At 41.3% G+C, this 27,645-nt stretch overlaps 3 protein-coding genes across 10 annotated transcripts; 2 read left to right on the forward strand and 1 right to left on the reverse strand.

Moving 5' to 3' along the window:
* Nucleotides 1-722: 722 nt before the first annotated feature.
* Nucleotides 723-7,242, forward strand: luc7l (LUC7-like (S. cerevisiae)). 2 transcript variants are annotated; one of them, XM_034559417.1, is made up of 11 exons: nucleotides 723-985; nucleotides 2,482-2,552; nucleotides 3,648-3,742; nucleotides 3,923-4,021; nucleotides 4,331-4,441; nucleotides 4,576-4,719; nucleotides 4,830-5,006; nucleotides 5,151-5,239; nucleotides 5,335-5,364; nucleotides 5,476-5,631; nucleotides 5,994-7,242. In XM_034559417.1, the coding sequence occupies exons 4-11, from the start codon at nucleotides 3,926-3,928 to the stop codon at nucleotides 6,112-6,114; spliced, it is 924 nt and encodes a 307-aa protein (XP_034415308.1). In that variant the 5' UTR covers nucleotides 723-985; nucleotides 2,482-2,552; nucleotides 3,648-3,742; nucleotides 3,923-3,925; the 3' UTR covers nucleotides 6,115-7,242. The 2 variants fall into 2 exon arrangements, with proteins under 2 accessions (XP_034415308.1, XP_034415307.1); XM_034559416.1 differs by lacking the exon at nucleotides 2,482-2,552 and having other exon boundaries at nucleotides 743-985.
* Nucleotides 7,226-18,716, reverse strand: LOC117749177 (epidermal growth factor receptor kinase substrate 8-like protein 1). Of its 5 annotated transcripts, none has more exons than XM_034559411.1 (19): nucleotides 18,604-18,716; nucleotides 15,431-15,467; nucleotides 15,173-15,331; nucleotides 14,887-15,036; nucleotides 14,682-14,764; nucleotides 13,460-13,572; nucleotides 13,097-13,143; nucleotides 12,874-13,003; nucleotides 12,671-12,759; nucleotides 12,503-12,577; nucleotides 11,323-11,471; nucleotides 10,566-10,698; nucleotides 9,909-9,955; nucleotides 9,709-9,817; nucleotides 9,475-9,600; nucleotides 9,208-9,361; nucleotides 8,814-8,979; nucleotides 8,509-8,641; nucleotides 7,226-7,727 (listed from the first exon to the last, which is right to left on the reverse strand). In XM_034559411.1, exons 1-19 carry the CDS (start codon nucleotides 18,618-18,620, stop codon nucleotides 7,641-7,643), a joined length of 2,004 nt encoding a protein of 667 aa, XP_034415302.1. In that variant the 5' UTR covers nucleotides 18,621-18,716; the 3' UTR covers nucleotides 7,226-7,640. The 5 variants fall into 5 exon arrangements, with proteins under 5 accessions (XP_034415302.1, XP_034415305.1, XP_034415303.1 ...); XM_034559414.1 differs by lacking the exon at nucleotides 18,604-18,716 and adding an exon at nucleotides 16,672-16,901; XM_034559412.1 differs by lacking the exon at nucleotides 18,604-18,716 and adding an exon at nucleotides 16,267-16,578.
* On the forward strand, nucleotides 16,898-27,611 carry LOC117749176 (sodium-dependent neutral amino acid transporter B(0)AT2-like). Of its 3 annotated transcripts, none has more exons than XM_034559409.1 (12): nucleotides 16,898-17,011; nucleotides 19,226-19,445; nucleotides 20,397-20,554; nucleotides 20,941-21,061; nucleotides 21,630-21,805; nucleotides 23,462-23,572; nucleotides 23,666-23,907; nucleotides 24,034-24,217; nucleotides 24,318-24,519; nucleotides 24,879-25,038; nucleotides 25,132-25,294; nucleotides 25,605-27,611. In XM_034559409.1, the coding sequence occupies exons 2-12, from the start codon at nucleotides 19,226-19,228 to the stop codon at nucleotides 25,845-25,847; spliced, it is 1,980 nt and encodes a 659-aa protein (XP_034415300.1). In that variant the 5' UTR covers nucleotides 16,898-17,011; the 3' UTR covers nucleotides 25,848-27,611. The 3 variants fall into 3 exon arrangements, with proteins under 3 accessions (XP_034415300.1, XP_034415299.1, XP_034415301.1); XM_034559408.1 differs by lacking the exon at nucleotides 16,898-17,011 and adding an exon at nucleotides 18,246-18,343; XM_034559410.1 differs by lacking the exon at nucleotides 16,898-17,011 and adding an exon at nucleotides 18,525-18,634.
* The last annotated feature ends 34 nt before the right edge of the window (nucleotides 27,612-27,645 follow it).

Consider the following 27,645-nt stretch of genomic DNA (forward strand, 5'->3'; position numbering starts at 1 on the left):
CAAGTTTAAGAAGTGCATTACCGCCACCTTCTGAGTGCGGATCAGACAATAGACGTACAATATCCCTCCCCGCTCTCTCTTTAAACACCACACATAACACATTAACCAATACTCTATCCTCTTACACCCTTGTGCCATATCCCGGCATTTCCATTATGTCCTATAAAATAAAATCCCAGTGTCAATTAAGAAAACCAAAAGCACCCCAACCTGTGCTCCCTCACCCATGCGCAGTACTCATTTCAATGTGCATCCATGCACCCCTAATTCCCTCAGATGATTCCTCATCATCTCTCTCTGCATCTCATACTCACTACAACTCAAAACTACGTGCTCAACTGACTCCTCTTCTCCACATACTTCACACAACCCTCTCTATCATTTTTAGTGTATTGTTTATCGCCAAACTTTAACCTTGTCAACACTGTTTCCTCTATCTTGTTCCAACTACCTACCATGGTAACTTTGACACTTTTGAATATTATATAAATGTCTCCCTTTCTCTTCTCTGTCTCACGTTTGGTTGTTTCCCCCAAATAATACACGTGACCTCTGCTTTACTGATCACGTCATTTACATATATGGGCTCCTCGCTGTCTATCCCTGCAAATGGGGCGTGGTCTTGACGTGTTCCAAAGTAACCGTGTACGCCGGTTTGACGGTTTGTTTCTTGGTGTCCAACTGATTGGTCGAGTTTACGCCGATGCCCCGCCCCTTAGCTAAGCTAAGCGAAACTTTCAAACGGCCTGTCGCTGTCGTCATTTCCCTAATATAAAACGGAAACTGGCAAGTCCACGAAATAGAGAAAAGCGGAGAGAGGCGATGCTTTGACGAATAAATAATCAAATAACCTAACAGAAATACGAAGGATCTGTTTTCAGTTGCTTGCTTTTATAAAGCGCTGTCGACGAAAGACGCCCAACAATGTCTGCCCAAGCTCAAATGAGAGCGTTGCTCGACCAGCTAATGGGAACAGCGAGGGACGGTGAGTTGCTGTTGCATGCTAGCTGAGCGAGCTAGGTAGCCAAGATGGAGCCACTGCTGCGGCTTGTGTTGGTGTGTGATGGCAGACCTGCATGAATGGATGTGGTACTGCAGAGGGCTGTGTGAAATACAGTAACTTGACATTCAAGTAGCCTTTACGGAGTGACGTTAGGCTTTAATGTTTGTATCCATTTACCGCCAGGTTCATCTAAAGAGTCGAGTCACGTTTTTCCCCCCTCTTTGAGCGTTTACTACATTTGTAGCTTTAACTAGCTTAGTAGCTAAGTTAGCTAACGGTACCTAGCATTGAACGGCATACAACCATTTGTCGATCACTGGCATTAATTCATTGATAACTAATTATATTTTAGTGGACAGCGTTAAAGCCGCTGCGTTACATTCAGAAAACTCAGTTGATACGCTATGAAGAGCAGCCATGCTGAGCGTCGCCCAGGGTCTGCCAGTTATTGCTGAATTGGCATTAGGCTTATTGAACTGTATTAACGTTACTCAACTGGCATCATCATAATGTGAGAGGGCCAACGCATAAGAATATTAGCATCGATATTGTTGAAAATGGTACTCGCATCTGTAAAAGTAGAAATACTCAACTTCAAGCAAAGGGGTTGTATTCATAATATTTCTGTAGTAATACTCCCCCAAGTATGATTATTAATATCATGCTTAAATCCTGCATAATAAGTGAAACACCCAATACGCTGTACATTATTACCAATGCACCTAATGTGAATGCTGTTCGTTTGTAACTGGTGTATATACATATATTTTATTTCACAAGTGTGTGTGTCTTATCTTACATTGCAAGTTGATCATATGTTTTGTATGCAAAATCATCATCAGCTAAACTGTAACTCCAGCTGTCACAGTACTCCAGCAGGGAGTAGAAAGTACAATATTTGCCTCTGAAATTAGGTAGAAGCATAACATGTTAATGTTCAAGTGAGGTCAAAGTAGATTCAGTTTGCACTTGAATTTACAGAAATGCATAGCAATGCTGCTCTGCATTTTAATGTATAGTAATCTAATAGGAAAGTTATATCTGAACTACTAGCCTATTTAGTTAACCCATAACAAGTCTAATTTGTTAAAAACAAATGAATGCTGTTATCCTGATACTTGAACAACCATTGTCTCTATGTGCACTTTGACTTGCATAAATACAATTTTAATCATTGCTTCCAGCAATTTGGATACAAACATTAAGAGGAAACCCGGCTGTCGAGTCTGATTTTTATGGGCAGAAGTGACAGCTTATTGCTGCCCAGTTCTTGTACAAATCAGAGGTTCATCCTGACAGTTGATTGAATGGAACTGTGGATTATCTTTTAATAAGTTGATCATTTGATCTCAACAGTAAGAATGAATTTGTGTTGTGAGTTTGTGGGTGTATGTGTGATGAGATTGATATCAAATTCTTCCCATACATTTGTTGCATACAAACTGAACAATTGTGGCCCCTTTATTTTATTCATTAAGGTTCAGTGTATCTTTGCCAGCCTACAACAATCTGCAAAGGAGTTGCAGAAAAGCCTCATGTTCATCGAGCCGTGAGTCACACATAATTTTTAAGCTGTTATGATGAATATCCAAACCATTTGTTTGCCTTCCGGAAGTTACTGTAGCTTTTTTTTAGTCACACAAATGGGTATATCTTCAGTGGCACTAGAACTACAATTGAGTAGTGTTATGCAGCTCGAGCTAAGACGTCTGATCACGCAGAATCCAAAGGAGCAGTTCTCAGTTTTCAATGAGACGTCTGTTTTCAGAAGGCAAGTTTAGAATCATCGAAGAAAAAGAAAAAAACTTGGCACACATCATTTACAATCTGACTTGTCTATGACTCCCAACTTCTTACTACAGGTATGGGCAAGAAAACTGTTCCCATTTATACTTTTCTACAGCGGGTTTAAAATTCTGCAGCTGAGGTCTTGAAGATGCAGAAGGGTACAGTATGTGGTGCAGATCGCAGTGTGTATAAAATAATTTGTTTTCCTTGGATTTCTTTTATATTTTTCTTTTCCATTTGTTTTCAATGTTTTGTATTTGTAAAAGGCTTGGCTGGAACATTCTTCTGAAATGTTTACATCTTCCCTGTGTAGTCGTATGCATTGAAATGTAATGAAAACATTACAAAATCCAGGTACCCCTGTTCACACAAGTTCATATTTATTTACCTGTTTTGTGTCCTTGTTAGCTTAATCTCATAATGCTCCACATTTTAGAGTGGACATTGAGCCTTATTACAAGTTAAACTGAGTTGAGGCTCAAATAAAGCCATATTCATTTCCAGGTGTGGGTATGGTAAGAAACAAGAACAATAGGAAGTTCCATATACATGCAGAGCCACATGTAACTTTTTACTTCTTCAATCTTGACACATAAATGGTGAATACACAGTATTTATTATTGGTAACAAATGTTATACAAATGAAATGTATGTAAAACTTTGACAATCAGAAATAAAACAATTGGTTTTCACTCATTTAGGTGTGTACAGAATCCTTGAATGCAGTTATAGTGACGCATATCGGCCCATTTCATGTTGTACAATGACAGTCGTGTATATTAAAGCACTGGTTACCTCGCCCCTAATAACAAATATGTGAGGTCTTTCTCACTGGTTGTTTTTTGGACTGTTTCAGGGGATGAGACGCGACAGAGGGTCAAGTACGCTGATGAGCGAGTCTGCAAAAGTCATCTTCTAAACTGCTGTCCACATGACATCCTGTCTGGAACTGTAAGTGGCCTGCAATTTAGGTCTGATTACTAAACTAAAAATTACTCCAGTACATGATATCAGTAACATGCTGAATTAAAGAGAAAGTAAACTATGTACTACAAGTAATCTTAAATCATTGATTATTCAATTAAAATGTTTGTGCAGTTTGATTCATGTCTGCTTGTGTTTTGGTGATAGCGTATGGACCTGGGAGAGTGCACGAAGATCCATGACCTGGCACTTCGGGCAGATTATGAAATCGCTTCCAAGGACAAAGATCTGTTCTTTGAGCTTGATGTAAGTGCTGTCCTGCAATAAATAATACAGTTGTGCAGATCATAGAATTCTGCAGAAAAGCACAGAATAACTTTAGGTGTGCCGGGGCCTGGCTTTGAAGACACAACTATATTTGCTTAAGTATAAAAATCGAGTGGTTAACCGCCAGTGACGGTAGTTTCAGCTCATTATTTAGCATGACCACAGTAACTGCATCGTTTCCAAATCAGTATAGCCCTACTGAATGTTTTCTGTGTGCCTATGAATACAAATCTACCAAGTTCCATATTTTAGTCTGTTTCTTTTGTTGACACTTTCTCTTTCCAAAAGGCGGTGGATCACCTGGAGTCCTTCATTGCCGACTGTGACCGGAGGACAGAATTGGCCAAGAAGCGCCTGGCTGAGACTCAAGAAGAGATCAGTGCTGAGGTGGCAGCAAAGGTTAGTGTCACAAGATTTGTAAACACGGACATTGTGATAGCCATGTAGTACAGTCACCTGTTTATAGTTTTGCTATAACATGATGGGAATGATTTGGGAAAGATGGATGTTAATTGTGTTTCCGCTTTGTGCAGGCAGAGAAAGTTCATGAGCTGAATGAAGAAATAGGGAAGCTCCTGGCCAAGGCTGAGCAGCTTGGAGCAGAGGGCAACGTTGACGAGGCCCAGAAGGTCCTGCAGGAAGTCGAGAAGGTTCGCACTAAGAAGAAGGATGCAGAGGTGAGGAAGAAGTGCTTGGAAGGTGCTTCCAGCTTAGGATAATGTGGCTTTTCCATGTATTATAATTTCCATTGCATCCTTTTAATGTGTCTCTTTTTCTTTCTCCTCAGGAAGAGTACAGAAACTCCATGCCAGCCTCCAGCTTTCAGCAACAGAAGCTGCGGGTGTGCGAGGTGTGCTCTGCTTACCTTGGTCTCCATGACAATGACCGTCGTTTGGCTGACCATTTTGGTGGGAAGCTTCATCTGGGCTTCATCCAGATCAGAGAGAAACTGGACCAACTAAAGGTATGTGTATTGCATGTCTATCTTGTAATTAGTGACATGAGGCTGATTACTAGCAAACCGACAAAATAAAAATGGGCCATAAACCGTCCTGGAGTTTTGGGACAGATGGTTTCATCTCAATTGGTAATGCGTTTTTTATTTCAGAAAACTGTGGTCGAAAAGCAGGAGATAAGGAACCAGGAGCGCTTAAAGAGACGAGAAGAGAGGGAGAAAGAGGAAAAGTTAAAGAAGAGGTGAGTACAGACATTTAAAGGCCGTTTGACATTTATGGGAGTTAATTTGTTTTTAACCGTTAAAACTTGTGGTTTCACATCTGATTATTTCATAGGACCAGATCACGGAGCAAAGAGCAAAAAAGGTAAGAAAGTTGCACAATGAATCCACATCTGAAATCGATCAGGTGTTCTGACTTAAAGAGCCAATCGAAGGTAAATTATAGCTCAAGTGTTGCCCGTTGTTTTTTGGTCAGATCCCGCTCTCGTGACCGTAGAAGGAGGCGCTCGCGCTCCACATCCCGAGACAAGCGCCGGTCCCGCTCTCGCTCCAGGGAGAGGAAGAGAAGGCATCGCAGCCGATCCCGCAGTAGAGGACACCGTCACAACCACGAGCAGAGCTCCAGACACAAGTAAATACACAACAAAGTCCTCACAGAATGGAACACGTTTGTCATTGGATGCATGTGTTTTGCATTTAATAATTGCCGGTGTTGCCTCATCTAACAAATATGCTGTTTCATATTTGATTGCATCATTCGGCAGTTAACATTACATTCATATTTTTTAAGAAGCTTGGAAGTTATTTGTGTGTACTATTTTAATACATAGGATATTTCACACTTGTGGTCATTTATATTAAATAAAAACAAAGTAATACTCATCCTGTTGGGGATTATAATTTAGTTCTTTACAAATACACCCTTACTTTTGACATTTCTTCCCTCTGTATCCTTGTACTTCACTGACTATCTTGGACTGTCTTTTCACCCAGGTCGTCCAGGGACCAGGAGCACTCATCCAGAGACAGGTCACGGGAGCGGGACAGGCGGGACGGTATGAACGGCAGGTCAGACTCCCGCCGGGCAGACGACAGGGACATGGGGGACCTCTGAGGACCATTCATCATGACACACAGCCTCCTCCTGTCTCTCTCACCTGTCTGTCCATTTATAATAACCTAATGTCACACACAGTCCTTGCCTTGACCCATTTGTTCTCCCGCCTGCGTCCTTTCTTTGCTTTAACAGTTCATGCAACCGACCCAGAGTGTACACATACCTGAAATATTGTATAGTATCCAGTTATATCAGAAGATTTCGTTTGGATCGGGGAGTTAGTTATTGATCAGTAGTGGAGTGTATTGTAATACCCACATCGGTGACTTGGTGGCTGTCTGTATGCAACACACACACCTTCTTATAAACTACCCCGCAATGTTTCCAACTGATGGAGCAAACGTAAACAGATGGTCTGCTGGACTGAAGCATAAAGTGTTACGAATCCATATAATTTTATTAACTGATAGTCTTTTGATACCGAATTTGTCAGAATATCTTATATCTGAATATGTTTTGGGCTGACTGATTGTTGTCTGAAGAGCCTCGTCCTATCAATACCTTTTTAATTTTTTCGTCTCCTGAAGATTTCTTTTCACCCACTCCTGATGAACTGCAGGAGTGCAGTACTGAATATCTGGCCACATTTTCCTTCTTATTTTTGGTCCTGTTCGCCAAAGCCCAGTTAAAGATTTCGGAACCCAATTTAAAACCAAAAGGTTAAACTTGTGAATATTAGTATGGTATCGATCTTGTGTTTCCCATTGGCCCCTTTTTCTCTTTTTAGCTAATCAAGCTTTATCTTATACTGCTGGTAGTGAAACGATTCTACTTGATTTTGTTTGGCCAGTATTAGTAAATACTTGTTTTGAATTGTATTGGTGGCAAGGTTCTTGTTTTATAATTTGTTTCCTTCTGGATTTCTTTTATTTAAGATAAATTGTAACTTCAAAGTTTGTGTCGGCATGTGAAGCAGTAGGTTCAGAAATGATACATTGGAAATCCAATGCCATAACTGTACATACCTTTGTTGGTCCAATTTGGACAAATTCCTCTGAATAGATTTATAATTGAAAACGGATTTTAATGGATGCATTGCTTTACCTAATGTGTGAAGTCATATCTGTTCATGTTCTGCTGGAAATCTTTCTTTAAAGTCTCAATAAAAATCACCATTTCAATTTCTATTGTCTGCTGGCCTTTCTCGCCATGGTCAATGCATATTAATCATGGTTGGATTATTAGGCAAGTATAAGATAACTACAGTTCTTCCATATTAAAAAGAAATGAGACAGGAAAACTATTCACATTCAAATCCACAACATACATTACAAATGGTGTACTTAACTTTGAAAATATTTAATTTGCACATCGCCTCCTTCCATTAAAAACGTACATTTCTGATTCGCTTCCAAATACTTTAATTTTAGGATGAATCAATTATGCCATGAAGGCCCACGGAGCCTGACGGCCACTGTCTCTAGTGAATAGCATTAATAATTCAGGAGTTCGCTCTCGAGTAACGGCACGACCAGAATGACACAATCTTCCGTCTGAAACTTCGCTATGAAGACGCCTGCTGCTCACAATGTGCTGCTCTCCAGTTTCAGATCCACCTTCATTTTCTGCTTCTCCATGACCGTCTCTAACTCTGTGGCCCTTCTGGCATCCTGTAAATGGCAAGAAGCAAAACAAACACGGTGAAGGTTTAAAGGCGCACTATTTTTATTAACAAGTATTCTGTTTGTTTAAACAGATCTATAGCGTGACATACTTCAGCTTCTGATATGTGCGCCTGTTTAAAATGAGTTCAGAGGGTGTTAATGTGGCGACATGGCTGATAGAGACCTCAGTGAATACTATTACTATTAAAATGCTGATTTTTAAAGTAATTCACAAAATAGTCATGACAGAATAAACTGACAGCCTTATCAATAAGTTTGGTCATCAGTAAAACAACTTTGTTATGCCCTCAGTCACTAATGAATGTAGAATCAGCTCTTAAATAGTAATTAACTACTATTTAATTATTAAGTACTATCCCTAGTTTACTAATGCTGGTTGAAATATATCAAAAAACTTTAACAAGGGCGCTTTTCTGTGAAGAAGACTGGATGCATTTTAATGTGAGTGTTACTGTCCTGAAATGACGTGCACAAATAGGCTTTTGGGTTTGACCTTTGAGACTTGCTGTGGTTTTAACTGCATGCGATTTGCATGAAAAACAAATTAACGCAAAATTGAATTTTGCATGGATTACACACCATGTTGTCTTTGCCTGTTGTCAGAAATGTTTTTTTCTACACTTGTCCTGATATCTCTACACAAACTCAAATAATGACTAGCCGTTAAATGTGTTTTGAGCGTACTGAATAACGTTGTCATTGATTCACTTTTATTTTAAAACAAAACAAAACAGGAAAATACGGCCATCCTTGTTTTGAAATGTACCTCCAGCAGGGATCTCTGTACAGTGAGTTGGCTGTACACTCTGGCGCCCTCGTCTGGAATCACAGCTCGTAGCTCCTCCTTGTTGAGGGAGAAGAGCTGGGCGCCTGTCAGCACTCCCAAACATGCCACCGTCCTGAGGGACAACAAGTACAAATGACTCCAAAGAAAATGTTTTTAGCTGTTTCAGTATTAAAGGTAGGAGGTCATTTAGGTTGACCTTTTAATGAACCAATAACATTGTACTGGGAGAATAAACATCATGTGGTGAATCCGGTCATGTAGTCAACAGTCATGGCGTCACTCACGGTTCACTGAAGCCCTTCCCTTGGAGCCACTCGGCTACCTCGTCTGGAGGAGAGTGGTAGTCCAGAGGCACGGAGGTCTCTGAGGAGCGAGGGATGACCAGAGGTTTGTTCAGAGGGGTCTTTCCATTGGTCAGCCTCTGGAGCAGTTCGTCATTCATCAACATAACTGGAAAGATTAAAAGTTACATAATTAAGCAGCTTTTTGGTGTACTTGTCATTTTAAAATGTATTTTCTTAAGACAGCTTGTTATCTAATTAAATCTTTATGCTTTTAATCTCTGACTCACACAATATCTGTGCCAGGTCCGAGACTCTAGTACATTTAGATTCCCTATATTCAAGCCACCTTTTCACAGCATTTATGCAACACACCTCCTACACAACAGCCTGATACCTTTATTGTCTTGGTCCTCTGCAGCTGGAATATGTTGACTGTATGCCGGTAGGCTGTGTGGGCGCTTGGGGGAGTGGGTGGGGGCCTGGGATGGAGCAGTAGAGCTGGGCGGGACTACAGAGAAAGTCTTGGCGAGCGGAGGTGGAGCTGGAGTCTGCAGGGGAGAAAACCACAGTTGAATTCACTCAGGTACAGACAGGTGAGGGCATACCTCTGTGGATGTGTGATTCATGTGTGTGTGCACATGGCTGTGTTTTTGTGTCTTACATTGGGGGGTTTATTGTTGACGGGGCTGTCTACGTGGGCCAAGGGATCCAGGATATTGAAGGGAACAAATCCGATCTGGTCGAACCGATTACGACACTTCCACCAGCGCTTGGACGACTCGATCACCTGTCGGACGAAGGAGTTGTCAGCCTGATTTTGGGTGTATCAAGCTTCACGATGTGTTCCTGAATGCACCACGTACATGTGTTACTGTCTACTACTTGACCTCATTACCTCTAGTGTCTCCCCTTGCTGCACTGAGAGCTCACTGCTGTTCCTGGCTATGAAGTCATACGTGCAGCTGTAGATTCTCTCAGATTCTGGTGGGAGTGTGCTGCTGTCTCTGAGAGGAAAGGAGATAGACATTGTTATCATGTGATCGTGGGGGGGGGGACTGAAGCAGCTGATTAATTTGCTTCTGAAAGATGACCTACGTTTCATCGCTGACGAGAGTGTCTTGAGGACCAACTGGCTTTTGCTGCTGTGGGTTAAAAGGAGATGGACATTCATGAATATACAGACGCAGGCATTAACAGGACAGAGAGAAACGGATAAAGGGTTATTATATAGAGGCTTGGGGGCGGTTGACAAAATAAAATATACACAACTTGTACAGCAAGAGCTTTGACAGTTACCTGAGTATGAGTAAGCTTTCAGAAGAGAATTTAGGCGACAAACCAAAAGCGTAAAGATGAGTCAAAATATCCTCACTATCAGGTGTTTGTATTGAGTGAGTGCATTCATCAGCCAAAACACCTTTTTCAGCAATAATTCCATGTGGCAATGGGATCTACGTTAATAATCATTATGCCAAAAACTGTTGACAGCACGGGAATACAAGGCCTTTGAAAAATATCTAAGTCATACGGAGGTGAACTGAGGCCACTTTAAAGGAAAGTTCATCTCCAGTGTTTATTGTACTTGTTATTTACGTATTATTGTGTGTCTGTTATTGCGCTCCCCCCCCCACCCCCCCCCACCCCCGTGTTTTTGTTTTTACACAAACATATTTTGAGTGCTCTTCTCGTGTGACACACAGTGAATGGAGCGAATGTCTAACCCGGATCACGGTGGTATACCACTGGCTTTACCTGGAGAGCGTCATATTTGTGCTGTGACTCGACCGGATCCTCCCAAACCTGCCCGTCTGCCCTCGAGGCCTCCGGCTTCCAACCATCCAAAAACACAGGAGTGTAGGGAGCTACAGGTCCTGTGAGCTGAGAGCTGAGAGAGCACGCACAGTCACTACATCGTTGTGTGACTACAGTCCTGATTGCACTTGGGTTTCACTTCACGCTGTGAACAAAACTAGGATTTCTGTTAAACAAGGTTCCATCCAGTTTTTTAAAGTCACTACCAATCTTTATATTTTGATTTTTAAAAGCTGCCAGTACGTGAAGATACTTATTATTAGCACCATTTTGTGTTAATAATAAGTATCTTGACGTTGGACCATTTGCTGGAGGAAAATGTGTATTACACTAAAATTCCCCATTAACTACTTAAAGGTATTGAGAGAATAGGTCACTTAGGTTATAAGCTTTCATGCAGCTGTTGCTAGTCAAGAAACTCCATCATATGTGAGGTGAATGAGAAGATAATATATATGATAATATACATCTATCAGCTAAATTTATTGGAAAACTAAATCAGTCCAGCTCTTAACTATGAATTCAATAATCCAATAAGATAAGTCAAACATTTTATTTTATTTTAAAGGAATGAGTGAAATTAATTATTTCAGGAGAAGCCAGGCAAAATGAAGTAGAACTGGATTTATTTAATATTATCTAACTTAAAAAATACCACTGTTACACTGGCTGGCCTATAGTGATTGTTGGTACTGACCACGGGAGCGTCCAGTTGGGACCCAGAGACGTCCACAGCTGCCTCTCGTCCTCGCTCAGGTGGTCTTGTAGCAGGTAGACAGCAGAGCTGGTCAGGGCGGGGCTGGACACTGAGGCTCCGAGGGCCGGTCCCCCAGTTGTTTTCACCATCTACACACAACCAGATAAGACAAAACCAGTGCTCAGGCTCCCAGTCTGAAAGAAAACAAGGTCTGATGACGACAGTCTAACAATCTCTGGTGCTTTATACACATTATACAATCTTCTGACACATATTTTTTCTTCTATTAGAGAACAAACAAAAGCCTAATGGAGGCAACACACACACACACGCACGCACGCAAACACACACACACACACACACACACACACACACACACACACACACACACACACTCACACACACAAAAACAGGAAGAAGTGACATACACACTCAGGAATATTCAGGTGTGCCAGTATACACAAATCAAACACGCCCATTCCACCCTTTGATTCTTTTTTCTTTTTTTTTTGCAATATAAATAAACTTTACTTACTTACTTACCACTTATTACAGATTGTCATAAACAACCTAATTCTGACAGCTGGAATACATCAGTGCTGTAACTCACAACAGCAGTCGGGGGACAACAATGTGGCTCAAATCTAAGTGTTCTTAGTCTTCGTACACCAAGAACACACCTGCATACAAATTCTGCCACGTAATCCAGACGAAACAAAAATGCTGAGAGTTTGGAGTTTCAATGAGGCTATTACAAAGGAAACCGCCCTGTGTAAATACTGAATGGAACTTGTAGTTTCTGTACTCAACTACACTTAAGACAATTATTTCGACATGACACATGCTGTTTTATTTTATACATTTGTGTTCAACACCAGCTCAGGGAGGAACATACTGCCTAAATCCTTCTTTTGAACCATTACCTTCTGGTTAAATAACCAGAATATTGTTGGTTATATATCTTAATTACTGTAAATGCTACCTACATCTTCATCCTCTCTTCATCTTCCCCATATAGTAAATGGGACGCTAGATTTATACATTCTACACATCCGACTTAGGCTTTTTTTCTGTCTGTGCTGCTTTTTTTCTGTCTGTGCTGCTATAAAAGGGTGTTTACATCAACAGCACCACCAGGAGCAAGCCAGATAGATGGAGATGGAGAGGTTATAAGACTCACCATATTCAAAGGTTTAAATACGTGGTGAACTAGCTCCTCTGATGAAGGACTGGAGATAGTTGACTTCAGACGGGCCTAAGAATAAATAGATAGAGGAATTAACGATGTAAGACAGCAATGTAATCCAAATAAAAAAGGAAAAGAACTGTGACCTGATTAGATACACACCAACAGGCTGAAGCAATATTTGAATTTCTGGAAGATATCGATGAACTCCTCCTCTGGCGGAGGGCGGGCTTTTGCAGTGAGCAGATCTTCTGTTGTTCAGAAAACACACAAACAATAGATTTGACAGTTTTATCAGGATACATAGCTGACTTGATATTCTTGTGAGTGTCATCTGCAAAAATCCATCCTGCAAAAATCTTCACCTTCGGCACTCGTCTTTTTACTTCTCTTCTTTTTCTTCTTCCTCTGGTTCAGCACCGTCGCGGCCTCCGCAGTCTGCTGCAGCTTGCCCATGAAGTTCTCGATGTCATCGAAACAGTGATTAAGGATCCCCTGAGGAAGGGAGAATCAGTTTGTTACTCTGTTCAGATATGAATTTAGGCCAAAGGTGACTGCAAAGGCACAAAGGTGATGGAGGAGGCGCACCACTTCTCTCTCTGCTCGCAGGAAGGAGATATCAGGCCCACTGTTTGCTGGTGTAGAAGAGAGGAGAAGATTTAGTACATCCATTTCCATTCACTACCCTGGTTTTCCCAGCATTTGTAATCCCTGCCCCCTTTACCCTTGAAACACACTCCCCTTACACACACTCCCCCCCCCCCCCCCCCCCCCCCACACACACACACACAAGCAAACACACAAAGCAATCTCTGTGCTCCGAAATACCTCTCGCTTCTCTCTTTTCCTTCTTCCTAGCCTCTCCTCATGACGAATCCCTCCAAATACTTTTACCCTTACAGTCGTACACAAGCATTCGTGTGAAAATATATAAATCTTTTTTTCCCCTACCTTTGTGTCCAGGGTAAGGTGGGGGGTTGGATGGTGGTGGATTTGGAGCATGTGGGATGGGGGGGCTTGGGACTCCATAGGGGTCCGCCATCTCACCCCCACTCTGAGGAAGCCTGTAGGACGAAAGGAGTGTTTTGACTCTGCTACACTCCCACACCACTTAATACGACAGGTAATGCTCACAGCCTTCTTGTTGAAGGCGGCAGCGGCCGTGTACTCAGTGCAGTAACAGGAAATGCCCTAGAAGAAGGCAAACACACGTTGGATTGCAGACAGGCTCATCCTCATTCTGAGAGCCTCACATGAACGCAGTCTTGGAGACTAGAGAATCCAGCCAAACAACACAGTCATCTATCAGTAGACAGAATATGATGCCTTTGAAATGTAATCCCGCAGCCCTTATTCCACTGAAAGTACAGTCAACAGCCTGACTGTGCTTTCTCGCCGCTATAGCCACCATTGCACACAACAATCTAAACTCTCCTTTTAAACAGATCAGAGGTATCAAAGTTGTATCTTTGCCACCTATTGCAAAATATGCAAACACCGCTGTGTGAGTGCTGACTCGAAACTTTACAGTCGCTCAATTGAATCAGAATCTGAACGCAGAAACACAGTTGCCTGTCCATCTTACCACATTCGTCTGTCCGTCACACGTCTTTTAAAGAGGACGCTTTTCAAAGCAGGTAATCCGTTCAGGCCGTGAGCATGCTCACCGTCATCCCTGCTCTCTCTGCGTGCTGTCACAATGGCCTTGTTATCTTTGTTGCACCTTCCTAAGTTATGTGGAAACTGGTAAAACAGGTCTTTCTCTCTCTCTTTTGCTCTCTCTCTTGCTCAGCTGTTTACTCTGCCCTCTCTCTGTGTCTTTCTCTCTCAGACAGGTGGATGATGACGTCAGGCTGCTTTGATTCAATGGAAAATATTACATAATAAAGAGGAAAATGCAAACAGTTTCATGGGGGATTGGTCTGAATGATCATCTGTTATCCGTATCTGTCTTTTGTTTGGCTGACCATGAACCTGCTCCCATTCAATATGAATGCATACAGAGACAGAGACACACTTAATTTCATTAAGACCACAATAAGACATGGGCATCAGGCACATATACACTTGAATATTCATCGGGAACTAATATCAAATGAATGGTTTTCAGTTTTTGTGAGAGCCATTTCAATGTGTTTCGTTGTTTGTCTTGTGACCATGACATTCACTGTACCTGAGGTCATCAGTGAGCTTCTTAATCCGGCCTGTGGAGGAACCCGAAACTGCGTTTGCAATGTCGTCACAGATTTTCTCTGCCTGGGAGAATGAGAGTCAGGTAGTGGCATCACTCGTAAAACCTGAACCAGGCTGACGATTCAAACGGACACACTGAGTCAGAAGGGATGGACTGGGGAAGCTGTTCAGGTGCTATTACTCACCTTCACCGCCTCGCAGCTAAAGAAGTGAATGTCCGGCTTTGGATCTTCTTCACTTTGGCAGACCAACAGAAGGAGGGATGGGAAGTGTTTTTCTGTGTTAATGGCGTTGCAGCGCAGGATGGATTTGTAAGCGTAGTTCTCCAGCTCGTCCTGCGCGAGTACATGAAACTGAAGGTCATTATGCATGCACATATACACTGATGAGCACTTACATATCTCACCTTTGTGCATTTAACTGCTCACAATATGCAGGCCTATTCATTGACCATCCTGCATCGGTTCTCACCTGGCTCTGTATGTCTCGGAGATGAATGGCCTTTGCTCCGACATCCAGGAACATCTGTTGACTCCACAGCTTTTTGTTCTGAGCCAGGGTGGAGAGACGCATCTGGGCTTCCTCCACATTCTGCACATCCCCATCCTGGAGCGAGTATGTCAGCAGGTGCTGCAAGCAGGGAGAGAAAAAAGGATGAGGACTTGAGGCAAACGACACCCTTAAATAACACTCGAAACGGTGTATGTGCATGTCGCAGGAACGACTTACGTTGACAAGATGGCGTGAGATGTTTGTCATCCTTTGTCTGATGTGAAGAAAACAGAGAGGTTTAAGATAGAGACGCTTCCTACGAGTACACAGTGGAAGAAAAACATTTAAGGTGGAGTTACAAAGGGTGTTGTCACAGTTTGACTGGTACGGATGGTGTTGTGTTAAGGCAGGCTGAAATGTAATCTTGGATTGTCTTACTGTAAACTAACAAGTCTTATCCAGCACCTGCAAAAGCAACATCCTCATTACATTTCCCCCTTCCCCTATTTAAGTCTACGCCAGCCACTGCTTCAATAACCTGGGATTACGCTGTGAGAGTGTGTAAGCCGCCCAACCAGTCTGACCACATGTATCTCACCCTTCAATCTCTCTGCTCCTCAGTAGTCATGAATAGCCTAATGGAATCACTGGGATCAAGACAGCAAACTCCCAGTTTCACTTACATTTCCTAAAGACAGGTTTCATTAAAAAAAATACTTGACCAAAAATGTTTTCTATCTTATTTGTGCTTACACAAGAGGCAAACTGGTGAGGTTGGTGTCATACTTATGTAATTGAAAGTATTTAATTAGCATGGCAATTTGTGCACACTAATCATAAGGAATAATACATTTTAAGATCTTGACTGACGCTGATAGGTTACAGAAAATGCCACATATAACTGTAATTTTGCAAAATAATAGAAATGTGTTGCATGGCCCATGATTCAGATTTTGATTTTAGTAAAACTTCACAATAGCTTTCGGTGCAGTTTCTGAGTCCTTGTCTCTGTACGTGGTGTACACATGAATGTAAGAGTTACGTAGTGAGAGAGCGAATCCATATTAACTTACCTTGGTTGATAGGCTTCCAATATGTTATTCCTGGTTAATGGCTGTGTGAGTTTGTTTCTACTAACAGTAAAACCTGTTCTGTGTCTCAGTATAACTCACTCGCCTCTCTTTGGAATTGAAAGCTTTTACAGAACAGAGGTGTGTCACTTTTTGCAGTCCCGCCCAGTTCTCACCTGAGAGTTAACACATATTGACTTATTCTCCTTCCCTTACACCTACTAACACGTGTACAGATGTCACACTGAGAAACATAAATAGTGTACAGGGCTACAACTGGCAACACTTAAGACATGTTCTCTGTATTTTCTCTTGGAATTTGGGATTTTAAGCAACCTGAGGGAAGCTTATTATACAAATTAGACTACTTTGACAAATTATATGGACAACAATACACGTGTTACTCACCAGAACATGATTCAGGAAGGACAACACGTTATCATTGGACCGTTGCCTTGTTCAGCCAGTTATATTAGTAACTTCATAGCACATTGAAAATAGATTAAACATCTCTATACCACGTGCATAAGGGTTTGGGGGCAATCATGCATTTAGAGTTGAAAGAAGTGGAGTGTCACGTGTCATAATAGTACTTTATCGGAGGTGGACAAGCCTTCATTTTATCAGCCAATAGAGGAGATAGGCGGAGTCGGGGAAAGTGCATGGCAGCCAGCGAGGAGAGCGCCATTTGACCTGCTTAGAGGACCCTGGAATCTTCTCAAGGATCTCTATAATTTCATACCACAAGGTATTTTTCCCTTATTAATAACTAGATGACTACATTTCAAAGTGCATGCAATGTACTTTAATAGTAAGTTGATAGTAACTGTAGACTGTGTTTTAGTTGCCTCCAAAACAAGCTTACGTGGCATGCACATGTGTGTATGCATGCGCGTGTGTGTGTGACTATGCGGTGCAGTCCAGAGAAATGTCACTGCAGGTCCACGTGAACTTTGATGAATACTAACATGGGACTGATAGAGGTGTTAAAGAAAAAGTAGTGTAACATGTTGCTGAATTAAAAACATGTCCAGGACGTCCAGTCTAACAGAAAACCATGCTCGATGACACGGGGTGACTATTGCATCAGCCACGTCTTTCGTTTAATGGTCTAGAACTAAAGTGAACTAAAACCGGGAATTCGTAATAATATAAACATTTTAGGTGTGGTGGAGAAAGTGTATATGTTCCACGTGGTATGTTCAACAATATATGCCACGTAGATCAAATGGTGAAATCCATCAACCGTGTCGACATGTCAATTACAGACAATCCATGCTATGGCAAATAATAAAAGAAAGGTGTTGGTCCCACTTCCACTGTTACACTGGGGGTTTAACCCTGCAGCATCAGTCACACGTTTCGGAATATAGCCTAAAATTTAACAGGATCCGTGTTTGGATTTATGCTGCGTTCAGGGCTCCTGAATCTATAGGACTATTTAAAACGAGCTAAAAGCTTCATATTTTGGTCATTAAATCTAAACAGCTCCAGCCACCCTTTTACTACAGAACCATAGCAGTGATGGAAAGTAACATTTACTATACTATTTACAGTATTATATACAAGCAGCTCATCATTTTTATTTACATGAACTTATTTGAGTACTTTTGAGTATTTTCTGCAACTTTATACACGTTATACTGAAGCGATTACTCACCATCATTATTCTTTTTGACAGGAAGCAATGGTCAACTAATTTCACAATTAATTATTTGTTGGTGTGAAAAAGAAACACATTCACTGATTCCAGCTTTTCAAAGGTGATAATTTGCTGGTTTTCGTCAATTAAATGTAATGCATTGGGGGGGGGGGGGAGTTGGTCTTGGATTCTTCATATAATTGTGTAGATCTATTAAAGTTCATATATTTATAGATCATAATGAATAGTTCTTTTTAATGAAAATAACTATTAGTCGCTCGCAACAGGATACCTGTTTCCGTGCTATGATACACAGATCTCGTGTAGCCCCTGAAAGCAGCATTTTCTCCATCGTAGGGGTGCGGTTTATTGTAAGCCACACAACACGCGGAAGAAACAAACACGAATCCACCAATGAACCGCGAGAGCACGCGGGCGGTAAGATAATTTCAACTCACGTTAACAGGATAACGTTATATATTTAATTAGATATTAGTTAAATATCGGCCTCAAAGTCATCACGTTGCATTTAATTTGACAAATATGAACAGAAGAATAACTCGCGACGTGGCCGATAACACAGTGACAGACCAAACAGCAGCCACACGTGCTCGTTAACTCCTTTTGAACGGACCGAAAGAATACAACATTAGTGCCGACATTCTCCTATTTTCTGCCATCTCCGGTATTTCTTCTACCTCTTCGCGTGCGACATTTGCCGGAGACGAGGTCAGTTTGGTTCATGAGAAGTGTCAGTTGGCTGTGTTCAGTGAGTCGAGACAAAGACAGGCGGCCGGGGTGAAGCTAACGTAGCAACTGACTATCTTTAAAAGGGGAAATGACGTCAACGTGTGTTAGGAACTAACTGCTATGAGTAAGGTGGAGAATGCGAGGACTGTGTACCAGTTTCAGTCCAATGCATTGCCCCATGCAACAAGTCCTCTTGATAGAAAAGATAGGAAACACTTTCTATTCTAACACATCCATCAACACCACAACTACAGCCTCCAAAACACAAGAAACTATATAAAACAGAACATGACACATCAATGAAGGTAGGATTCATTACAGGACTGTTGTATTACACTACAGCTATTTTTGTTAAGTGTACCTAATATTTTGTCCAGACACAAACACACACACGGCCTTCAGCTGAAGAATAGTTTCCATGAATCTATAAGGAATCAACAGCATAACTGTGTGGATCATCATGGACGATCAGCCACAGTATTGCATAATCAATGCAGGGGTTATGTGCTACTTCACAATCCACATTCTGACCAGTGTCTTTCTTTTTTTGTCTTTTGCCCCCCGTATCAGATGGAGAAGCAGCCCCTGCCAACAGATGACTACAATACCGGAACCAGACAGTCTGAGATGGAGGGCTACGCTGGCGAGGACACCCAGCAGGGCTCATCTGAGCCTGTCGCTCGAGCAGGATGGAACAGTAAAATAGAGTATTTTTTGGCTCAGGTGGGATTCAGTGTTGGGCTCGGCAACGTCTGGAGGTTTCCATATTTGTGCCATCAAAATGGAGGCGGTGAGTGCCTATTATTGTCATCCATGTTAGATAGCTATCACAGGACTTCAATGGGACCAAACGCAAATGTTGTGGGTGCAGAGAATACAGTCGCTTAATTCGTCAGCGACATTGTCACATGGGCGAGCGTAGGATGAAAGAGAGAGAGTACCAGAAAGAGCATGGGTGTAAATGCATTTACTACCAACGCCTCCAAATGAGCAGTACACGGTTTACACACTTTAACAAGTTGTTTTTATATGTATTGACTATCTGTCAACACTTAACACTGTTGCTCTGAAGTCTGATGTTTCAACGTTTTGCTCACATCTGTTGCCCGGGGAAACAATGTTAAGTCAACGGAAAACTACTCGCACAACGAATTAATAGATTTTTGGTTTCCGACAGCCACAACTTTGACTTTTGTCTTTGGCGCCTTATGTAGAGGCTCACAGGAAACAGGGGAGAGAGAGACGGGTTGTGACATGCAGCAAAGCTCCCTGGCTGAAATTTAACCTGGAACGTTTTAACCAGTCACCAAGAAACTGCATTTTTTTTCTAGATTAAAAAAAAAAAAAAAAGAATCCAAAAGAGCTTCATGAGTGTTATTTACCCTGACAGTTGTATAAAACTATGGGTGACACCAAATTGTTGACTATTCGATCTACGGAGCCTGATTTGACAGCCAAACTCACAGTCATATCGCCACAGTGGCAGGAAATGGTTATGCAAAAAAAACAATGATAATTCGACAATCAGTTGATAGGCAAGACTGTTTAAATTCCTAGCTGGGGACACCCCTAGATGAGAGAAAATAACATTGTGTTGTAGGTGGCAGTAATTAGATTGACGGGAGATTTAAAGAACACGATCTAGCACAAATATCTGCTTCTCCTTTCCATACATTTTGTTCAAAGTATCAAATTGGGGCGTTCATTTGTTAACTGAGGGCTGGTCACCTCTTCTCCTCAGGATCTTTTATCCTCCTGTATGTGCTGCTGATGCTGGTTGTGGGCATTCCCTTGTTCTTCCTGGAACTGGCAGCTGGTCAGGCCATCCGACAGGGCAGCATCGGTGTGTGGAAGTACATCTCCCCCCGGCTGGCAGGGATCGGCTACTCCAGCTGTGTGGTAAGATACTGTTTGTTAAATGATTGACCCACCTTCTTATTCTATCAGACTGTTTAATATATGATGTAAAATGTATTCCTGGTGTCATTTTGTGCTTCAGTCAGTTATTTATCTGTTTGCCAGCGCACGTTTTGACACGTCTAGAAAAGAGCTGTAAAAGTGCAAATTTATCAGATTTGATAAAATAATTAGCCATTTCAGTTGCTTTATCGTCTGTCTAGTTAAAACATGTGGCGACTTTCTCTTTTATCTCGATTGTCAGCATGCAACTGCAGCTGTAGAAAGGAGCACTTCCTCTGTTGGACTGACATCACAACCATATACATATTTTTGGTTTCACATAATTTTCTAATGAACTCGATAATAATGTTCTCAAATGTCCCCAGGTGTGTTTCTTTGTGGCCCTCTACTACAATGTGATCCTTGCGTGGAGTATTTTCTATCTTGGGAACTCGTTCCAGTTCCCTTTACCTTGGGAACAGTGTCCAAAACAGGGGAATCTAACAGGTAAACACACAGATTTAAGGATCCTTTATGCAACACAGGGATGTACAACTAAATGCAGTTAGAGAAGAGTTGGAGCACAAAAAAAACATGACAAACAAAACAAAAACTATCGTGCATTTGAATTTGCATCATAAGGAATCTAAACGGCAGCAACAAAAACAAACAAAAACCTTTTCTGGGCAGATAATATGGCTGACATTTTAACATTTACAATTCGACAGCAGGACCAAGCATCATGATGCAAACACAGAGTGCACAACCTCTCGTCCCACCGGAGTCCTGCGCTCTGTCCTGCGGTCTGCAGCTTGAGCTGGGATGCAATGATGGAGCCAGGTCTCTGTAAAGATGTTGACAAAATACTCACTTCCCGTTGCCGAGTTCGCCCAAGTCTTTTTTTTCTGCGACCGGCCATTAGACAGTAGTAGTGGAGCAGCCTCAGGTCCCAGCTGGGTTGGCGTCCATCTCGGCTCTCCTCTCCTTTCTGGGGAAGATGAGTTTTTAAGTATTTGCTGTGAGTCACATGTAAGAATAGTAAATCATCTTTTTTTTCTTCTTCTTTTAACACCAGTAAAAGAATGCGACAAGAGCACCCCCACATCGTATTTCTGGTACCGCAAAGCTTTGGATATCACAGACTCAATTGATGAGGTGGGCTCTTTCAACCCTTACATCATCTGCTGTCTGCTGGCGGCCTGGACCATCGTGTGCCTGGGAATGTTCAAGGGTATCAAGTCCTCTGTCAAGGTAACAGGGTGTTCTGTTGTGGCTCCTGCTATTGATTTGACTATCAATGAAGCTGTGCTGTTCACAAGATGTGGTATTTTTTTGCTGATGTTGAACAGCTCTCAGAAGTTTCAGTAGAGTTTTGATAATCAGGAACTTTGAACACTAACTATTGAACTGCAGCATTTTCCTGGATGAGCTATTAGATAGATAGATAGATAGATACTTTATTAATCCCCAAGGTGAAATTTGTTGTCATAGTAGCGCCCAACACTTTCCATCCATAAGTAATGTTCCATTACTTGGAACATTACAGTTTTAAGGATTGTTTATCTTTGTTATGATGTGCATATAAGAGTCAGATGGTTCATATTGGAAATTGTGCTGGGAATATTCGGTGTGATATTAGAAAGATCTTTTAATTGTTTTCACTAAACACAACATTGCATTTGAACCGTGGTGATAAGTTGATTACGTTACAGTGATTACTTTGTTAAATAACCACATTTTTTTTAAGCAAAACCCTTAATGAAAAAGAGTGACATAATGACAAAACTGTATCCTGTGCTACATTGTTTTGGTACATGTTTTCTGGTCAAATCCCAGTCATGTGTTGGGGCTTAGATCTCAGGGTTATTGCGGGTGACGTAATCTCCCTGGAATGTCTGGTTTAGAGGTTGACCCAATTCAAGTAGCAACATGGACCTTCTGTCCTAAAGTTGTGGGTGTAATTTAGCATTTATTTAATCCTGTGTTTGTTTTCCCAAACAGAATTTTTTAGATATATACAATATAATTAACAGCAAAGCTTTTCAGACCTTTAACCAAAGTTCTATCAGGTGGCATTTGTATTACGATGTGTCACCATGTCCGGTGGTGGTTCATGTTTACTTAACAAACACAGGAATGTAACCCTGCCTGGAGCAAACATACTGCATCAGGTGTGGAAAAAGGATTTACTGGTGATGTTAAAGCTAATATCTGAGGGGAAGTTTAACACTGCTTAGTCTCTCATCAGGTGTTTCACACAATTACCGACTTAATCATCTCTATTACAAAGGCCATATGTTCAGTGTATGACAAGCAGCAGGCTTTACACTTAAAGGGACAGTGTGTAGGATTGGGTGGCATCTAGAGATGTGGTTGCAGATTGCAACTAGCTGTACACCCCTCTGCTCAGTCCCTTCTCAAGACTGCAGTCACGCCAGTCGCCGAGGCAAAGCCATGGTAATGCCGTTCACCATCCATACCATAATACCACAACTTAAGGAGCAATGGAAGTCAGACGGCAGTTTGTCCACAGTGGACTCTGTGAAGTGGACCCACTCCTATGTAGGCCCCTTCCTAGCTCACAATACTTTTGTTCTATGTGATGATACATTAATAAAAATGTTATGAATAGTATTTTCTATTTTTGCTGACCAATCACTAGAAATGCTGCACACTGGCATTTTAAGATTAGATGAAACATAAGTTGTCTCGGTGGGGGTAAAAGGTTGTTATAGCAGCTAAATTAGTAGGAGTAAACAGGGAACTCACTAAAAGACTGAACAAATAGAGAGCCACTTCAGAAAAGTTGTGCCTTTTTTATCCCACGGTGCCTATGTGGACAGGCAAAACCAACTAACTAATCTGTGGATTCCTTTGTTATAATATTAATTCTTTGACACTCCCTAGGTGATGTATTTCTCCTCCATCTTCCCCTATGTTGTGCTGTTTTGCTTCCTCGTCCGAGGGCTCCTGTTGGATGGGGCCTTGGATGGAATTGCCTACATGTTCTACCCCAAGGTATCTGCGTAACATGTTGGGTTAAGTGGAGAAGAACGATGCAGATATGAATATTTCCCTGACGCACCTGTTGTTCCTTCTATGCATTTCTAGCTGGAAATTTGGGCAGACGTCCAGGTGTGGCGGCAGGCAGCCACTCAGGTCTTCTTTGCTTTAGGCCTTGGCTTCGGGTCCATTATCGCCTACTCCTCCTACAATCCCAAGAACAACAACTGCCATCGTGATGCCTTCACTGTCTCCAGCATTAACTTCCTCACATCTGTGCTTGCCTCTCTGGTGGTGTTTTCTGTGCTCGGCTTCCGAGCCAAAAAGAAAGCCCTGGAATGTGTGGCCAGGTATGTTTAATCTAAGTATAAAAGTTATGCAAAAACATGATGCCTTCAATTGTAAGTCACTCGGCATCTGACTTGTTTTACTAATTCAAAAACAGCATCTTGTGTTTTGTCTTTTCCTTTTCTTAGTAATATGAAGGAGTTATCAGATCAGTTTCTCAGTAATAATGTGGACACAAACCTGATGCCAAGCTTCAACTATTCTGATCCCAGTTCTGTGGCACTAGAGGTCTACAGGGACTGGTTTAATCAGTATGGAAGTAAGGTGCCTGGCAATTTAACAGACTGTGACCTGGAAAAAGAGATGCAGCAGGTACATATTTAGTTATTGGACTGACTTCAATGCTTTCTTTCTTTTTTATATTTGGTGTATTGTACATTAAGCTAAAGTTGACACACTTGTTTGTTTTCAGGGAGTGGAGGGCACGGGCCTGGCTTTTATTGCCTTCACAGAGGCCATGTCACTCCTGCCTGGCAGCCCCTTCTGGTCAGCGCTCTTCTTCCTCATGCTGCTCAACTTGGGGCTCAGCACAATGTTTGGCACCATGGAAGGCATCCTCGCCCCACTCACTGACCGCTTCAAAACTCTGGCCAACAACAAGACCAAATTCACAAGTACATACCTTTTTCTTTTGTTACCTCAGCCATCAAGTTTTATTATTAAAGGGAGATGGAACGTTTTGCACAATGCTTCCAACAACAACACCGTGTCAGTGAGAATTGTGTGTTTCCCATTAAGTGCTATTGGACAGTAAAATCTTACCTCACTTGTCATTTTGCCTAAAAAGTTATTACCAAGTATATGAATGTCTTTTCACACTTATATGCAGATTTCACTGACACCTTAAGCAGAGAAGTAGCAAAATTAATAAATGTTCCTTTTAATGTTATTCAGAATAATCCATAAATGTATCCATTGTGCTGGATTGCGTATGCAAGTTGTGCTTCACCCTGACATGTTGATGTTCTTGCAGTTTTCAGCTGTATCGTGGGCTTTCTAATTGGCCTGCTCTTCAGCCAGCGTTGTGGGAACTACTTTGTGATGATGTTCGATGATTACTCCGCCACTCTGCCCCTGATCATTGTGGTGGTTTTTGAGACCTTCAGTGTGTCTTGGCTATATGGAGCTGATAGGTGAGGTATATTTGTCTTGGCTCTAGAAATCTTAAATTCAATGTAATTGTCAAATAATCACAAATTTCATATTTGTAAACTGTGTTTCTGAAGGTTCCTTGATGACATTGAGGCAATGCTGGGCTGGCGTCCCCATGTGATCTACAAGTACCTTTGGAAATACATATGCCTGCTTGCTATGCTGGGGCTGCTGGGTGCCACCACCATTCGCATGTTCATCAAACGCCCCACTTATTTGGCATGGAACCGAGAGACGGTATGGATAGTTGTATGGAAATAATACAACCGTAACATTGTAATGCTGAAAGGAAAACCAGCTATTTAAGATGGGATGGTGCGTTTCTGTTTATGGAGTTTGTTCAGTACAATCAAGTCTGAAAACTATTTACTCAGCTATCTATGACAGCAAGAGATGTTTAAGGCAAACAGCCTTTAAATAACTTCAGCAAATGTTCTGTCCACACCTACTTCCCAACCTGAAGGAACGCATTGATGGTGTATTTCTCTCTTGTGAAGCAGAATAGTTGTATGGTCTTTTAGTGATTATTCCATTCCTTTTTCTTCAGGCTTCCGAGGAGTACCTGGAGTACCCAGGTTGGGCTCTGGCTGTTATGGCTTTACTGATCATTTTCGCTATGATGCCTGTCCCAGTGGGCTTGATCCATGCTGTTCTGCAGGACAGGACCAAGCAAACAGCCAGAGGTACAGAGACTGCTGGTCAGTACCGCATTGTTAGCACTGATGACAACTGTGAAACTCCTATGACTGAACTGAGTCAAAGAAACGGTACCGCGGCTTCCTTTTCCTAAACCTGGGCATGATGATGATGATGCACAGTGGAAACGCAATACAAATTTCAGTGAAGGACAATTGAATCACACAGATTTTGGTGGGAAAGTGGGACAAATGTTATTTTAATATTTAAAAGCTTTCCACTTTTTTAAATTATTTGTATTTTTATTTAAATTAAGTCCAACATATCCAAACGAGGGCAACTTTTATAAAAAATATGGAATAAACAACTTATTGCTGTTGGTAGAATTTCCAATAACTGTTCATTGTTAGAGTTGTCCAAATGAGCTTAGTTTTCATTACAAGCCATAGACATGTCATTTCTTAGTTTTGTACGCAGAGTTTACTTGTCCATCTATCCAACTTTTTATCAAATTATTTTCCAGACAAGTGAATGAATGAATTGTTATGAAAAATGATTTGTCACCGTATCTGTGTGTAAGGCAGCAATAGGTGCAGTACACTGTTCTAGTGCACAGATGGTGTCTAGTCAGATGCTGCACTGTGCTCTCGCTGGATGTTACTTCTTATTGTAAGTCGCTTTGGATAAAATGACATGTATTGTAATGTAATGTAACTTCAGTGTTGGACAAACCAGGACGGCCAGTGGATGAAGGGGAGATACTGTTAAAGGAAATGGATCTGCTCTATTTTGCTACGTCGATGTATTTTCCTCAAAGCTAATCAACTACAGTAGTTTGTGAGACTGTTGGATCAGGCAAGAGTAAATTCAGCTAACGGAGATTAACTTCAGATATCGGGTAGAGTATTAGTGCTATTCACTACATGGAAGTCCTCTCGCAATGTGTACAGCTAAAAACTGTTTTGGTTCTACAGTGTGATATTGTTGGTGTGCTTTATGTCTGCAGGAGCATACTGCAATTCATACAACAATTCATACTACACATGTACGTATGTTAACATCCTCCATTCAAACCAACCTTAAATCCAACTGCTGCAGTCGTTTGTTAATAATTTTTTTTTATAGCTTTCTGGTTATTATTTCAACATGACTTTCTTTTTGTTACGTTGGTAAACATATCAAATCAGACTGAACATGAAAGTTTACTTCCTCTTGTCGGTACACGGGCTGTTGGCAGCTTGCTGCCGTTTGTCATAGTACAAATATTAAAGTTAACTCCTATTTTTAATGTAAATATGTATAAAGTACTTGTAGAAGCTCTTTAAGAACAAATGTAATTGGAAATACGTCTTTTAATATTTGTAAATTTGTATGATACATGTTTCTTTTCTTTTAAGATTTAAGAGGAAACTAGCTGCGTGTTTGAGTTAAACCGGCTCAACGAAGCCACGGACCAGACAAGTACTCCTTTACTTCAGAGGGAAGTTTAGTGTAAGATAGAATGTGTTGTGTTCATTTTGTGAAATGTTGTGTTTTGTTAGACTTAAATGCTCGGTCATCTTTGTCTTTTCAAGGTCATCTTTGTCTTTTCAAGATCATCTTTGTCATCTTTGTCTTTTCAAGGTCATCTTTGTCTTTTCAAGGTCATCTTTGTCATCTTTGTCTTTTCAAGGTCATCTTTGTCTTTTTACGGTCATCTTTCGGAAAACCAAGGTGTCGTTTATTTTACATTTTCAGTGGGCTAGTATCAAAATGAATTGACCTCACGTTGTTCTGTATATATGTGCCTTCAGATTTAGTCAGGCAGACTAGAGCGACTTTTTAATTGTTTATGTGCTCTATAATTCTGCATAAAATGAATTTGTGAGATAATGTAATATATTTTGGACATTTCAATAAAGCATTTCTTTCAGCATGACTATTGAAATAATCTTTACTGTTTGACATGCGGC

Source organism: Cyclopterus lumpus, chromosome 19, assembly GCF_009769545.1.
Source record: "Cyclopterus lumpus isolate fCycLum1 chromosome 19, fCycLum1.pri, whole genome shotgun sequence".
NCBI classification, from domain to species: Eukaryota; Metazoa; Chordata; class Actinopteri; order Perciformes; family Cyclopteridae; genus Cyclopterus; species Cyclopterus lumpus.